The sequence below is a fragment of the Pongo pygmaeus genome, chromosome 5 (assembly GCF_028885625.2).
Source record: "Pongo pygmaeus isolate AG05252 chromosome 5, NHGRI_mPonPyg2-v2.0_pri, whole genome shotgun sequence".
Lineage (NCBI taxonomy): Eukaryota > Metazoa > Chordata > Mammalia > Primates > Hominidae > Pongo > Pongo pygmaeus.
The window spans coordinates 28,442,687-28,459,495 of record NC_072378.2 but is presented as its reverse complement, the minus strand read 5'-3'; the positions used below and the strand labels follow the sequence as shown (position 1 = coordinate 28,459,495).

Sequence of the window (16,809 nt, the reverse complement as noted above, 5' to 3'; positions counted from 1 at the left end):
GGTGAGATTAGTGGCCCACATGTAGGCTTCCTGCTCAGCTCGGAGGCTGTAATGGGTCGGTTTATTTTTTGAGACTCAATACCTCTGTCTCTGTCATAACTACAGACATCATAGGCTCATTAAGAATCCCAGAGGAATGAAGAAACTGAGGTAGGGAAAGCAGATTCAGAGACAAGAAAATTCCCACGAATACAGTGATTTTTAAGAACCTAAGATTGTCCTTGTTTCACAGAGTTGAAAAGTCACACAGAAGTACTAGTCATGAATTTTTATATATGCCTGATCTATCTGGGCCTGAGACTGGAAGGTCAGGTTTCTTTGTTTGAGACAGGGTCTCACTGTCACCCAGGAGCCACAGGCACGCACCACCACGCCTGACTAAATTGTATTGTTTGTAAAGACGGGGTTTCATCATGTTGCCCATGCCTGGTCTTGACCTCCTGGGCTCAAGAGATCAGCTCTCCTCAGCCTCTCAAAGTGCTGTGATTATAGGCGTGAGCCACCACGCCCGGTCAGTTTCTTATTGAAATGAATACTGTGAAGAGCTGTTTTAGCGACTGTCATACACTTGTTGCCGAGGTATTGGACAAAAGCAAGCATCAAAAAGGACCATGTGATGACATTTATCACCCATGACCTTAACCAGGGAATTTTAAGTCAAATCACGCGACGGTTCTGAGTACAGTCTAAATCACAACGCTGCATACATCGCTGAAAGGAATTGCAACGCAATAAGCTCTCCCCATTTTCGAATTTCTACACGTCGGAGAATAGTAAAACTGCTCCAGGTGAGGCTTGAACTCACAACCTCGGCATTGCTCACACGTGCACTGTCTTATAAGTACCGCGCGCTAACCGATTGCGCCACTGGAGCCACAGAAGTAGCAGGCATTTGGAAAGGTATAAGAGAAGACGCTCTTACACATTGAGGATGAACTCTTTAAACATTGTTTTTTAAGGTATTAAATAATATGAACTTTAGGCACCTTCTAATACGGGACTTCCACGAATGGGATTAAAAGCAACAATCAAGGGAACCCCGGAATTAGCTGATCCGGAGCCCTTTTCCTTTCAACTCAGAGATGCCCTGGGGACTCAGGGTTGACGTCACCGGTACCTTGAATTTCTGCTCAGATTTTCCCATGGCTTCTCTAAAGTCAGACAATAATTTAAAAACGTTTGAATGAAAGTCACATCGGTTCACCAAAAGCAGGAAGCTAAGATGGCTGCATGTAAAATAGACGTGTCAATCACTACATTCCGAGCGAAGTTTCCACCAAGAAGTGCGTATTCCGCCTGCACAAAACCAGCGAGCTCATTTTCCATTGTTTCGGAATCCCGCGGGCTTTCTATTTTCGCCATTCTACTTCCTGTCTCTCCACTCTGCGTTCGGCTACACTATTTGATGCTTTAAATGAAATGCCAACCTCCCACTCCCATCCAGACACTCGCTGATTTTAAATCTAATAATGTTAAAATACTTTGCTACTCGGAAACACTCAGAGAGCGAATATTTCCTTTACAAAAATCACTGTTTTCGACGTATAGATGCAACGCAGGCTAAGTAAATGCAGAAAAACAGTAATATAATTATTTAAAATTTGCCAAAGTCTCATATCTTGAGAAATCCATAGTTTACATTTGTTCTATTTCATGTCAGGCTTTTTCTATAAAGGTTTAACAGAGAAAGATTAAATATTTTTAAAATTTTTGTTAAAGTAATTGAACAACATAACAAAATGGCCCCTCTCACCAGCACATTCCTTTTTTGTTTTTTTCAAACTGAATGTCCTTTAGCCTTCCTGTGATATACAGTTATCTAGTGGGGTTCCCAGCACTGCATATAGTCTGTATTCAGGGAGAGCGCTCCCATATCAGTGAAGTCTCCTTATCTAACTTTAGGTTGCACTCCCCTTCTTCAGGAACTCTGAGAACCTAGTTCGACATGAGGCAGATTCTCAGTGGGAGCAGAGGCACATAATATTTGGCCAGACAGAGTCATCTGCATTGTTTTCAAGCAAGAAGGATATGCTAACCCTCAATAAGAAGGGATGGGCCACTTCTAAAAGTTTTGGGGGTCCTGGAAAATTTGGGGATTTGGATATTCTAATACATCAAACCGGATGTCTCCATGTAGAGATCTCAGCTCACTGCAGCAGCCTTGACTTCTGGGCCCAAGTGGTCCTCTTACCTCAGCCTCCCTAGCAGCTGGGATCATGGGTGTGTGTGCCGCTATGCCTGGTTCTGTTTTTTATTTTGCAGAGATGGGCTTTCCCTATGTTACCCAGGCTGATTTTGAACTCCTGGACCCAAGAGATCCTCCCGCCTCTGCCTCCGAAAGTGCTGGGATTACAGACGTGAACCACTGTGACTAGCTGGAAGCTAACTTCTTTTGGAGTTTTACATACTATTCCTATGATTGAGTCTTGAGCCTGAACTTTAGGTTTTGGTGCTCTTAAGTTGCAGATAGGAGAGGTCCTTTATACATCCCATGGAGAAACACTTTCACAGTTAGCCTTAATTTAATAATATATCAACCTCAGTCTTTAATTATCTCTCTCCAAAACATCAATTTCCTCTGGCAACGACCATCCAATTCTATTACATTATAATTACCATTCCCCTCATGTTTCTCAAGCACCTAAAACTTCATGTCTGCTAGTGCGTATTCTTCCACCAGTTTACCATACCAGTTCAGGTTTGGCGAAAGTTTTGACAACCGCACTGCTACTTGTGCCAGTAGTTGTTTGTGCTCCACCCATCTTCTCATCATCAACCAGATGGTGAATAATTCAGCTTCAAACATCTCCTCTTAGTATCTTCTTTCTCAGATCATATTTGGTACCAATAATTACTGGTTGGATTCCCTAGACAGTAGACTCTAAGATGGGTATTTGCATTCAGAAAGTTTACTAGGGCATTAACTGAGAATCAGCGTGGAGGGTTGGGGGCGGGGGGGTGGTAAAGAAGAGAAGCAGAATTTGTCAGAGAGAAAAATCGGGTTACAGTGCAAGCACAAAATGCCACCAGCCTACCCCTTGTGCATGTCTGGAGCTAGTATGGCCCTTCAAAGTTGTGCTAAGTTGAGCAGTCAGGGTTTGGCCTCTATGCCTCTCAGGGACGAGTAACCGGATACAGGCTGCCCTGGAAAGGGGACAAACTTAGGTTGAGGCAATTCCTGAAGAGGAATGACAACTGAGAGGCATCAGGTGACAACCTTCCAAACATAAATCTTTCTGTCTGGGGGGCTCAGGTCATGTAGGCAATACATCATTTGTGACAGAGTAAGAAGGAGGAGGGAGATAAAATGAGTTCAAGCACCAGACAGAATTTTAAAATCACCATAGAGATTGTCGATGCTGCAGAAAACATTTTATTGGAGACAGTGGCAGGGCTTGTTCTGAAGCTGAGGAATCCAGGGTTGAGATGGGAAATCCCATCGTTCACAAGATAAAGGGCATTCCTGTCCAGGTGCCATAACCTGAATGCACTAAAGATCAGACAATAAGGAAAACTTTTGTAGGGCCAGAGACAGGTTCTGGGTCCCACCAGCATGGAGATGCCCTCTCTTCTTTTGAAGCAATGTTCTTGCTCCCACAGGAGAATGGCTGGTGGGGGGAGGTGTCATGGATGAAAACTGAGCCAAAACAGTTGGAAACTGATGATACATGTTTGTCCTAGGAGACAAAAAATGTTATGAAGTGGAAACTAAATTGTGTGACTATGACCCCATTGCTATTTCTACACCTCCAGGGTGGAGAGAGATGGAAAAGTCAGAATGTCTAGGAATGTTCTTCTTCAGGATGTGATGGCTGACTGAACCATTGTCGTGGAAGGATGATTTCCCTCTGGTGGATAAGAATGATTCAACCTGTAACAGAGGTCTGGGGATTTTAGGTTTCCATTTTTTTCAGTCTTCACCCACATACTCTTGAGAGGCAAAAGAGCAGTAGCCTTCCAAATATAAATCTAGTTTGTGGAGAGTGGGAATTCTGTCAGTATGTGGAGGTGATTTACTCAGGAGGAGCCCATGCAGGAAGAGAATGTGGTGAGAAGATGGATATTCCTTTTTTGGGGGGAGGGGGGGGAGCAAGTCATTAGGTGAGAAGTAGGATTGCTCCTGCCCTTAACTCCACCTTCCTATTTGGTTTTGAATTGCTTCAAGTACGCCAGGATGTCTGTCTTGACTGAGCTGACCGTAGCCCGGTGGGACCAGCGCATGACAGGGATTCCATCGGGCCCCACCAGGAACTTTTCAAAGTTCCAACGGATGTCATGGACCTTTACAGGGTCCCAGGATATAGATTTGAAGGTGCCCAAAATCTCAGAGGGATGAGGACAGGAGTGCTAAAGCAGAGAGATGGAAAAGAGAAACAATGTTATTTCTGCTCCTGGAGGATCCAGGCTATTTTTACCCACAGGTAATCCACCCCCTCCTATACCTAGATATTTTAACTTCCTGATATTCCTAAAAAACTCCATAGATTCTTGAATCACCACTATGCCAACTACCAAGAATATTATAGATATTATAGCAAAATCTGCTCTCTTTCGGTTTCTCCCCATAGCCCCATCACAAAATTTTGCTGCCATGGATGAGACATGTTACTTTTATGCTTTTGGTTTCCTTTTCTTCAAAGTAAATAGCTTGGATTGGAATGTGGTTTTCCAGGTCTTAGGGTTCCATGGGCCACTAATATTTCAATAATTGTCTTTTGGGACCAACACTGAATTACTAATATTTTGTCAAATAACAAAAATTTTTAAAACACCATCATTTTGTCACTTAATTTAAAAAGACCATTGGAAGAATAAACTGCATGTGGGTCATAATTTGTGAATAAAGGGAAGCCCTATAAGTTAGACGAGTTGAGTTTATAAAAAACTTCCTACATTGTTCTTTTTCTGTTTTTGTTTTTGAGACGGAGTCTCGCTCTGTCGCCCAGGCTGGGGTGCAGAGGCACGATACACTGTTCTATTGTCTTCAATTTATTGAAGATATATAAAGTCTTAACATGGACTAGTCTTGGTTCACAGTCCAGCATTTAGGAACAATTCACTTTGGTAATCTTTAGGGTTCTTTCAGCTCTGGCATTCTCTATGTCTAAAAATCAGTGTTTCATAAAAGGTACTTACTACACTGTGACATACCTGTTGGTTTGTTACTTTTTTTGTTTTTGTTTTTTTGAGACAGTGTCTTGCGTGGTTGCCTAGTGTGGAACGCAGTGGCACAATCATAGCTTACTTCAGCCTCCAGCTCCTGAGCTCAAGCAATCCTCTGGCCTCAGCCTCCTGAGTAGTTGAGACTACAGGTACGTGCCACCACACCCAGCTAATTTTTTGATTTGTTTTGTAGAGACAGGGTCTCACTATGTTGCTCAGGCTGGTCTTGAACTCCTGGCCTCAAGCAATTCTCCTGTCCTGCCTGTCTTCCAAAGTGCTGGGATTATAGGCATGAACCACCACCCCAGCTATATAGCTAATGGTTTCTAACTCTCTCCATTATAAACTCATCAAGGGTAGAGACTATGCCTTATTCATCTTTATATCCTTATTATTTAGATTGCTTTATAAATAGCGGGCATTCATCAAGTGTACCTGGAATGAATTAATGAATGAAATGTCAATGAGCAAAAGAGGGTGGTCCTAGTAAAAGTTGCCATTCCACACAACTCTCTTCACCACACAAAGTTAGAGCCCCATAGATACTCACAGATTAATCTCCAGATCAGCATGTGCAATGCGGAATGCTGATCTGGAGATTTTTCTCCACAAAGACCAATCCCACCTCCGGGCATGAGCCCTTGGATCCATTTCTGCCACACCAACTCTATGCTAGGAATATTAGAAAAGAGGAGGAGGCTTATGCCAGGAATTTACTCACCTTCAAGAAGCCGAAGACTTTCTGTTCTTTTTCACCATTCACATCCCCTTTCTCAAAAAGCTGGAAATTAGGTACAAATCCTCCCCCTGGACGGACATACCTGCAACAAGCCATAATGTTCCCAGGAAGCTCCAGGATATGCAAGTAAAGATTATAATGGGACACTAGGATTTGAAGTAATGAGAAAGGGGAGAAAGAGGGAAGTATTGTTATGGGTGGGGAGGAATATGGCCATGTTTTGACTTTGGGCTCTCTGACTCACTTTATTTCTCTCTATCCCATGACTTGTCTCTTTTCCTCCATCCCTTCTGTCCTCCATAGTCCATCCAAGTCTCAGCCAGGGATGGAGAGAGAGTCTCTGGAAACTGCCAGACGCTCATCAGGGTAGGCCAAAGTTGAACTCTGCTTGTAATGCCCCTGAGCCTATTAATCCATACCTCCCCAGGAAGTTCCTGAGCTGGAAGGGCCTCTGGAGACTGAGGAAAGGTACACAGGCGCCTTCTATTGGATTTCAAGAAGACACTTACTTGAGCCCAGGAAGAATCTCTTTGTTATCTCCTGGTTCTTGCTTTCCAAATTGGTTGCAGGGAAAGCCCAACACAACTAGACCATAGGGCTTCAGCTCCTCCTGGAGTGCATTTAATTCTGCAGTTAGAGGAGGAACAATTTTGGTCTGGGTAGAGATTCTGCCTTGTGCAAGGATCTTTCCCTGGGGTTACCCATTTTACAGAGAAGGAAACAGAGGCCCAGGGAGGGAAACAGCTCTGCATCAGAAGGGCTGTTAGTGGCATAGCTGAAATTAGAGGCCTGATCTTCAGACGTGAACTCAAAAGCCCTTTCTCATGGTGCAGTGTTTTCCATACCTGCAGCACATCAGAACCAGCTGAAGGCCCTTTCCTAAAAATAGGGATGCCCAGGTCCCATTTCAGAGTTCTCTGTTCCTCTGAAATGGGGCTTAGTCATCTTTATTATTCAAAAGCTCAACAGGTGATTTTTCTTTTCTTTTCTTTTCTTTTCTTTTTTTTTTTTTTTGAGACAGAGTGTCACTCTGTCTCCCAGGCTGGCGCGATCTCGGCTCACTGCAACCTCCCTCTCCCGGGTTGAAGCGATTCTCCTGCCTTAGACTCCCGAGTAGCTGGGACTACAAACACGTGCCACCATGCCCAGCTAATTTTTTTGTATTTTTAGTAGAGACGGGGTTTCACCGTGTTAGCCAGGATGGTCTCAATCTCCTGACCTCGTGATCCACCCGCCTCGGCCTCCCAAAGTGCTGGGATTACAGGCGTGAGCCACCGCGCCCGGCTTGAATCTTTCTTTTTTAAAGGAACAGACACAGACAATGAGGACTGAGCTTCTCTCCTCTGTGCAGCCTGACTCACCCTGAGTGGAGTGGAAGTAAAACCGACAAAGGCAAAGACAAACACAGAAATTTGAAATCAACCATCCTAACATTTTTCGGCAGTCCTTAAGATGCTGAAGATGCATTCTTCCTAAAAATCCTCAGTGATATGCTGAAAGAGAAGCTTCAGCTGCCTTCGTCCACTACCAAGAAGTTTTCCAACTTGTCTGCTCAGACTTTTATAATCATCTTCTTTGTTAACCCTTTCTGAGCCAGATGCCTTTAGTCCCTTGACAAACACTAACCAGTCCCACTCAGATTCAGCTCAGCCAACTGGTACCTCCTCTAGTCCTTTTTAAAAAAACAGAGATTGCCTTCCTGTTTTCACAGGGTTCCTCAGTACCCCTCCCTATGTCCTTCTGTTATCTGTTATTTGCAGGGTGGAAACTGAATAAATCGATTCTTAAAGTCCCTATAAACTGGGAAAATAAATTATGGTCCAATAAATATTATTCAGTCTTAAGAAAGAATGAGGAAATGATCTGAACTGAAATGTATTTTATTAATTAAAAAATCAAGGCAGCAAATAGTATTTATTGTGTGTTATCAGCTGGGGAGGGGGGAGCAGAAAAAAGAATATCTATGTATTCTGTAAACAAGATAATATTGGTCTACTGAAGGGAGGCGAAGAAGGTGGAAACCTTTGGTTCTAAAGTTTTTTCCTTTTGAAGTTTGAGGCTTGTGAATATAATGCTTATTCAAAACATAATTAAAAACAAAAAATGAAGGTCTTATTACTTCAAATATAAGAAGTACATTTGTCTCTGGTATAATCCATCCTGATTGTTATTCACTGATTTTTAAACCACATGCCCTAAAATATGAGAAAATTCTTCCCTGTATAATATACAAAAAGGGAGGAAAAACTACATCCTAAAAAGGGGTTGAGGTTGGAGAGGGAGTATTTGCTTCTATTACAGCCTCATCCGCCAGCCCTCACTCTAATCAAATGCAGTTCCAGGTATAAAACTCCTTTTTCTTGTCATTGTAAGTTACCTGTAAAACCTTGCAAAAGTCTCAAAAACATGGGTCTTCTGCCCTGTATTTATCAAGAAGACTTCTGGAATCTTCTGAGAGGCTCCTAGTTCTCAAGTATATATTGATTCTCCTGAAAATCTCAGGGAAAAGCAGAGGCAGGGCATGGGGAAGGGGTTAGCACATTTTTTCTGTAAAGGGCCAGATAGGAAATATTTCAGACTTTGTGGGCCATATGGTTTCCATCATCACTACTCCTACAACTACTAACCTCTATTTTACAGCATGAAAGCAGCCATAGGTGATGTGTAAATGAACGGGGATGGCTGCATTCCAATAAAACTTTGTTAACAAAGCCAGGCTGACCAAATTTGGCCTGTCCACCCGAGCTTGCTGACTTCTGATATGGGGGATGAAGTCACTTGATTATGAGTATTTATTTTGGTACATAATTATAATTAAAATATAATTCCAAGTATAATTTAGAATATGATCAGCTGGAAAATTTAGTCCCAAAGAGAAGTAGCTATGAATTCTCTTACCAGGATATTGCGCTGTCAGACCACAGTAGGTGGCCACGTTGACGAAGAGGATGTGCTTGCCCACATACTGCTTGAAGGAAACGTATTCGTTCTTATTAAGTGCGATGGCCTCATAGTCATAGATGGTGCCTTTCTCATCTTTGTGGCAATCCATCTGGAAGATTTTTTTTAAGTGATAATATTGGTAACAATAATTCCTGGCATCTGTGTAATCTTTCAAAGAAGTCAAAGAATAGTTATGTTCTAACCAAGATCTAGAAAACAAATAAGAGTTGTCTAAAGTGTCAATGACAAGACTGAAACTTGGTTCTTGTAACTTGGAAATAAAAAAAAATCAAGTCTCATAAGCCAGGCAGAGAAAGACAAGCAGTGCATGTTCTCACTTATTTGTGGGATCTAAAAATCAAAACAATTGAACTCATGGAGATAGAGAGTAGAAGGATGGTTACCAGAGGCTGGGAAAGATACTAGGAGGTGGAAGGGAGGTTGGGATGATTAATGGCACAAAAAAAAGATAGTTAGAAAGAATAAATAAGACCTAGTATTTGATAGCACATCAGGGTGACTATAGTCAATAATAACTTAATTGTACATTTTAAAATAACTAAAAGCATATAATTGGATTGTTTGTAGCACAAAGGAGAAATGCTTGAGGGGATGGATACCCCATTTTCCATAATGTGATTATAACACACTGCATGTCTGTATCAAAACATCTCTTGTACCATATATATATATATATACACTATGTACCCTCCCCCCTCCACACACACACATAAGAACCAAGTTTCCTATTATTTTGAAAGATGTGAGATACCAGGAAATACACGGATAATGGAAAAGCGTATTGATTCATAAGCTGGGATGGTAGGAGCTGGAAGTAAGTGGGGCCGAAGAGAAAAGCACACTTGCCTTACATGCTTCTGTAAAAAACAGGCTACTCCTTGGCTCTGGATTGAAGGCCTCGTGTCTGGACTCTCTGAGAAGGTAGGGTTTTAAATTGCTGAACTATTTTTAGGATAGCTTAGTTGCTTATCTTTCCCCAGGTCTTCTGACCTCTTACTCCACTCATCAGCAGGTAGAGTAGAAAGAACACTGCCCTGGGAATCAGAAGCCAGCTCCATTGTTAAATTCCTTTGTGAACCTGGGCAATTCCCATCCCTGGCCTTCAGTTTCCCCATGAGTAAAATGAAGATATTTATCTAGATTCTTACTAGAACTCCAAGTGGGCTTCCATGTTTAACATTCTAGAATCTAATATTATCCCTACCTTGAATAACTTTCTCCTGTCACTCTCTTACTAACATGGTGGTCGTGTAAGCCAATACTGTGAAATCCCAGCTTTTGGTAGCTCTCAAGAAAGGAGATGGAGAACCCTAAAGTCCATCTGCAAGTGAGTCCCTGAAATCTGTCGGGCAGCATCACCCAGCTCATCAGCCCGTTGTGCTCTAGGTGTCTAATATCCACTTTCATCCTCCATTCCACCTATCCCATTCCTTCTCAAATCTCATGAATATATTAATATTTGAGCAGACTTCCACGCAACATTTGTTAAGTTCCACCTAACATAAATTAGTCCTGCCTGAAATTCTCATTGCATGTTCTTTTATTAAATTCCTCTACAAGGCAGGTCTCATCTTACTCCTCCTCTGTCTCTACCCTTACAGTGTTCATGCAGTACCCCAAGTGTACTGATGCCACAGTGCTCACCAGCACATGCTGATCCCTTTTCTTATACTGGGGAAGCTGCCACAAATTGCTCATGGAATACAGAACATATATGACAGGAATATGAAAAGGAAGCTATATGTCCAAACCATCCAGTGAGAAAAATGTGGAAAGGAACTGGCTGGAGAAAAGAGAGAAGGGCATTATCTGATAAGGAATGTCCAGACAAACTAGGATTAAACTAGACTTCCTGGAAATGCAGTAGTCTAGTAAGGATTTTGGTTGAACATCATCTGCCCCCATTCAGAGAAGGAGTAATGCAAAACAAAACAAAACACAACTTTTTTCTAGTCCTGTAATCCCGCTGATTTTAGCACCAGCATACTAGGTTGTAGCTACTCACTTCTTACTCTTGAGGAAAAAGATATTTTTCTATGCAGGTTTTTACACCTTTCCCTAAATTTATACACATATACATGCATCAGCAAAATTGAAGGATCTATAAAAAGAATATTGTGTAAAAGTATCTGTTTCTATCTCCGTGTTACCTAGTTTCAAGTTAAACATTTGCAAGAATTTGCCTTTTTTTTTTTCTTTTGCTACTGCAATGACAATCACTCACAGTCATGTTGGGTACCAGTACGCAAAAGCTTAGAGAGACTCTCAATTCAAAGACTTCCTTTAGTTCAGTTTACTTCTGATATTGACTGCTGTTTCACATTTATTAAAGTCCATATAACATGTCTCAATTATCTCTAGACGCAGCTTTTATTAAGCAAATTCTGCAGCCCAGAGTCTCCACACTCAATTAAGCACCACAGGTAACATAAAAACCATATCAATTCTCAAAATAGAAGTTCACCCAGGATGTTACCTAGTTAATTTTAGAGGCGAGGGATGGGGAGATCTTATTAGAACTGCATTTTGTGGAATGTATTATATGCATAATAATTGTTATTCACCCACCCATAAGGTAGTTACTGTTACCCATAAATTTACAATGAGAAAACAGAGGTTAATTTGTCCAAAGTCAAAAGTGGTAACCCATTATGTAAATGAAAGTTTGCCTTTACCTAACTTCATGATTATTTTCTGCCTTCAAGTTATCGCATTCATTATTATCCTTTCCTGAACTGCCCCTTCTGCTGCCAGACACACGTGTCTTATCAATAAGGTAACGAGCCATGAATTGGGCACAGAACTGAGACCAGAATCCAAGATGCCTGACTCCAAATCCAGTTGTTTTAGGGCTCTGATTTGTTTTTTTCATGTTTTATGTTTCTCTGATAACTCTCTGACTTTATCCATCCTTAAAACTTCCACATTCGTTTTTTCCTCCTTTTCAAGGGGTTGTTGCTGAGCTGTGTCTGAGACAAGTCCACTCAGCTTCTCCTCCAAACCCCAGTCCCCACCTACTCTAAAGCCCATCGCTGTCCCAGCCTCAGACCCAGCTCTGAAGCAGAGACTGATGTGGCCAGAGACGTCTCCAGGGGGCCTCCTCCTGAAGAAGGAGAGAAAGGACTATAGTATGGAGACCCTTTCTTCCCTAGTCATATTCAACGCAAGGAATACCCATCCATAGGAATGAAGAAGATTCAAGGAGAAAAAAAGCAAGGTTTAGGGGAACTGGCAAAGAAGAAGAAAGCAGGAGTTGGAGTCTTACAAGAAGGACTGGAGGGCAGGGTCTAGAAGTAGGGCAGAAGAGTAACTACCATGCCCTCTCTGGAGCTCACTCACCTTCATCTTCTCCTGCTTGGGACTTGTTTGCACAAAGCAGGCTAGGAGAAGGGGAAGCAGATGGACGACCCTTAACTGTGTAGTCATGACTAGTGTTTGTAGATTGCTAGTCTGGGGGCCTGAGGTCTTTGCCCACCTCCGCAGTCTTTTGGTATCTTGGCAGGGACTTAGCCCAAGCCCCCACAGGCCAATCACAGGGCTGCAAGGATTCCCAACGCATGAGGTCGAGGTGAGGATCACAGAACTCAAACCACATCCTGTCCCACACACACCCCCTTGAGCACTCAGCGCTCACCACTGCAATGAGGACCTGGGACTCATAAGTTCTGGGAAAATTATAAATGGGTGATAGCAAGCCCTCTGAGGTCCTTAAACACGGCTGTCTGTCTTTCCTCAATGTATGGAAGTGTCTAGATGCTGATGCAACCTCCCAGTAAAGTCACTGCAAAAGGGTTGGTCTAGACATTTCAAATATTATTTCTAATATTATTTGAGCTTAAAAATAAATCAAAGAATGGGCCGGCCATCTAGGATCTCTCAAAAAGTGTTAGGAGGAAACTGGCCCGAGGAGGGGAAATGGTCACAATGTATGCGAAGGACAGCAAATTAATACAAATCCTTAGAAATGGTTTCAAGTGCTTATATATCAGTAAGAAAAAACTACCTGACAAACAGAAAAAAATGGGCATGAAGCAGAAAATCAAATGGCATCTGTGGTAGGATACAATGTTCTCTCTCACCAATAATCAAAGAAGTATAAATATGAAAAGACACATTCCACACTTATCAGATTGGCAAAAGTTAAAAGGAATGGTGATTCCCAGCCTGGGCTCTGTCTGGTATAGGAGGCTCTTACACGACGGGTGGGGGAATGGTGAATACTAATGTTGCCAACTTTCTGGACAATAATCTGACATTCCGAATGCAGTGCTTTAAAAAAGTAAATAACTTTAAAAAAAAATTATATATTTACAAAAATTGCAAGCATTCCTCTTTTTTTCTATTTTTTTAACTTTTAAGTTCAGGGGTACATGTGCAGATTTGTTATATAGGTAAACTTGTGTCATAGGGGTTTGTTCTACAAATTATTTCATCACCCAGGTATTAAGCCTAGTGCCCAGTAGTTATTTTTCCTGATCCTCTCCCTCCTCCCACCCTCCACCCTCTAATAGGCCCCAGTGTGTGTTGTTCCTCTCTATGTGTCCATGTGGTCTCATCATTTATCTTCCACTTATAAGTGAGAACATGTGGTATTTGGTTTTCTGTTCCTTCATTAGTTTGCTAAGGATAATACCCTCTAGCTCCATCCATGTCCCTGCAAAGGACATGATCTTGTTTTTTTTTATGACTGCATAGTATTCCATGGTGCATATGTACCATATTTTATCTAGTCTATTATTGGTGGGCGTTTAGGTTGATTCCATGTCTTTGCTATTGTGAATAGTGGCAAGTACTCCTCTTAATAGCCTGGAAGCCCAGAACCCAAGAAGAATCATGGAAATGAGACACAAGTCCCTCTAAAAATAAAGTTGCTTTGCCTTTCAACTGGTATACAAGCCCCATTCATTCAGCAACAGTTTCCAGTGACCTCTCAGTAGTCTTGGCTAAAATTTTAGACTATATGAATTGATGAATGCAGGCCTGGAGCCCCAGGAGTTTCTGGGTTTCTCACATAAATAACATAGTTAATTACTGCTGACTTCATAGGAAATGGACCAACACATTCTTCCCTTTTGTCTACCATACAGTTTTAATTTTTGGACCCCTAGCACTAATATTTAATTAATCATGCTCCTAAGTTCACAATCATTTGTCCTTGCAAGGCCCCTCTCTTGTTTTATTTATTATTTAAATTCCCAAACTCCACTCTCCTTCCCAAACTCCACTCTCCTTCCCCTCACTATCATAAGTATATTTAATATGTTTAATATGCATATTATTTGTATTCTTGAACAATGTATATATTCCTCATTAGATTATTAGTTCTTTAAAGTTTAAAAAAATTAGTTACTCATTTTTTCCCCCCATTTGGACCTGAGTTTCAAAGGGTTGAGTTATACTCTTAAATTTATGACATTTGTCATCATTAGGCTGTGCAGGGATTCTCTCATATTAATTTAAAATTTTTTTTGTCCCCAATCCACTGCCATTTTCCTACCTTTTAAAGAGAAGGAGTGGCAAAGGAACAGATATTACAGACTGGAAAGTGTTGGTGTGTTGGCTGTTTCTAATGCTTTGAAACTACAAGAAAGGAGTGAATTCAGGAACTAAATGGGCTCTAATGAGATAAAGAGATGCTGAAAAATCTGCGGATTAGTGAAGAGGCTTAGGGTTGTTTCCCTTACTGCCCTTCCCACACATCTCCCCTCCTCCCATAGGATTGGCACTGCCAGCCCAGCTTTGTTGAACTTTCATGTTTAGGAAATGATAAATTCTTCCTCTCCAGTTCTAAGTTCGTTTCCAACCAGCCCCCTCCACCAGCCCTGCCTCTTCCAGGTTCACACAAAATCCTGCCTCCATCTCCTTGTAACTGAAGTCTAAGCGAGGTTTAGTTCTTGAAGTCTCACTGGGTTTAATTTTCCACCAGTCTCAAGGAGTCTGGGCATTCAAGAGCTCTCTTGGAAAACAGAAGCTTTTTGTTATCTCGGATTTCTGATCTCTTCTTAGAGCCCTCTAATCTAAGAGCCCTCTAATCTAAGGGGAGGAGCCCATGCAATGCCTCACCCAGCCACAAAACACCCAAAGCCCTTCAGGTTTCCTGCTTTGTGGCACCTCCTGGCCCCAGATGCTGACTCGCTTGCCTGTCTCCCCTCTATCACAGTTCAAAGAACTGTGGAGATCAAAATATCAAACCTTATTCCTTCCCAAGTTACGTGACTTTGGGCAAGCTGCTCTCTGTGCCTCTGGCCCTCATCTGTAAAACTGGTAGAATAATATGAACTTCATAGGGCTAATTTTAGGGGAAAAAAAGAGATTAGTTTAAACTTACCACTGGACCCAGCCCAAGAAAAACACCCAGTGTTAATTCAACAGATGAACAAACAGGTGCTCAAATAGAAAATCCGACTTACCCAAAGCCTGTGTTTAGTGATGGCTGCTCCTCCCTTGCGGTTATAAATTCCTTACTTTCCTCGCCAATTTATCTTTGCTTGTCACAAAATAACTAACTTCTAGAGCAGAAGAGAAACTTTCATCATAAACTATGCCTCAATGGTCAGATCAAATGACCTTCTCAAGCCCCTTGTTCCATTGTTTCAGTTTCCCTGGAGGCAAGATCTCTGTTCAGGGAGCTCATGCTCAGCAGGAGGCCACATGGAGGGACTTCTTGTCATCATCCCCTGACTGTCTCACATAGTAGCTGCCTCCCAGCCAGAGCCACATATCAAATCCCTGTTGCCTCTTTTCTGGAATGCTGAAATCATCTCCTACTTGTCTTCTCTCTTCCAGACTCTTCCTTTCTACACTTTTTCCTTTACCCTATTGCCACTGGAAACTCTAAACACCTATCTGATATCTCTCCCCCTAAAAAGAGCCAGCGATGCTAACCAGTTTATTATAGCATCAAATCCAGAATCTCCAGCAAGGTATTCGAAGCTCTCCAGATGTGCTCTTAACCTCCTTCTAGTCTTCACTCCCAGTAGCTCCTATGTGAATCTCTCAGACAGCTACATTCTTTCCATTCTTCAAAACACACCTCCTTGGATTTAGATTTTTGACCTTGGAGGTCAATTGTGCTGAGAACATTGAGATCCCACCTCCCCTGGTCCAAATTATATACATTATGCAAATTATACATACATATATGTAATTTGACAGGAGAAAGAATTCCCACTGAAAGATAGGAAATACAATTTTATCAAATTTTACCTATCAAGTTTTTTTTTTTTTTTGAGACACAGTTTCGCTTTTGTTACCCAGGCTGAAGTACAATGGCGTGATCTCAGCTCACTGCAACCTCTGCCTCCCAGGTTCAAGAGATTCTCCTGCCTCAGCCTCCTGAGTAGCTGGAATTATAGGCATCAACCACCATGCCTGGCTAATTTTTTGTATTTTTAGTAGACACAGGGTTTCACCATGTTGGCCAGGCTGGTCTCAAACTCCTGACTTCAGGTGATCCACTCGCCTCGGCCTCCCAGAGTGCTGGGATTATAGGTGTGAGCCACCGCGCCTGGCCTATCAAAATTTTAGGTGCAAATATTTGTAGCCTGAGCCATAGATTAAGGCTGAAAAGCCAATCCAGGCCTAAATTAAGCTATAAGGTCTGTCACTTCCTGACTTTAAAAATCCTATAATTACAAGCAGTTCATGATCTTAAACGTGGTGGGACACCTGGGTGGGAAAAATCAATGTCTCAATTGCTGCCTAGTTTTCCCAACCAGACTCCAATTTTTCCTTGAGGTCGTATTCTTATGAGAATAAGTTTCTTGCCCAAGGTCACGTAGTTAGTGAGTGGCAGTTTACAAATTGAAATGAGGGCTTTCAGACTCCCTGTCCTAGTTTCTGGTAATGACTTAATCCTACCTGAAAGTCAACATCAGGTTTTTTGTTTTTAGTTCCTTTGATTAGAAAGGAAATAGGTTTGATTCTTTCTCAGGGACAGTACA

General features: G+C 41.9%; 1 protein-coding gene and 1 non-coding gene across 3 annotated transcripts; both read right to left on the bottom strand.

Moving 5' to 3' along the window:
• Positions 1–780: 780 nt before the first annotated feature.
• Positions 781–874, bottom strand: TRNAI-UAU (transfer RNA isoleucine (anticodon UAU)). The gene is made up of 2 exons: positions 837–874; positions 781–816 (listed from the first exon to the last, which is right to left on the bottom strand). It is a non-coding gene; the product is annotated as a tRNA-Ile (tRNA).
• Positions 875–3,350: 2,476 nt separating this feature from the next.
• GPX5 (glutathione peroxidase 5) lies at positions 3,351–15,369 on the bottom strand. Of its 2 annotated transcripts, none has more exons than XM_054492107.2 (5): positions 15,277–15,369; positions 8,801–8,954; positions 6,412–6,529; positions 5,885–5,984; positions 3,351–4,347 (listed from the first exon to the last, which is right to left on the bottom strand). In XM_054492107.2, exons 2-5 carry the CDS (start codon positions 8,952–8,954, stop codon positions 4,141–4,143), a joined length of 579 nt encoding a protein of 192 aa, XP_054348082.1. In that variant the 5' UTR covers positions 15,277–15,369; the 3' UTR covers positions 3,351–4,140. The 2 variants fall into 2 exon arrangements, with proteins under 2 accessions (XP_054348082.1, XP_054348083.1); XM_054492108.2 differs by lacking the exon at positions 15,277–15,369 and adding an exon at positions 12,206–12,292.
• Between the last annotated feature and the right edge of the window lie 1,440 nt (positions 15,370–16,809).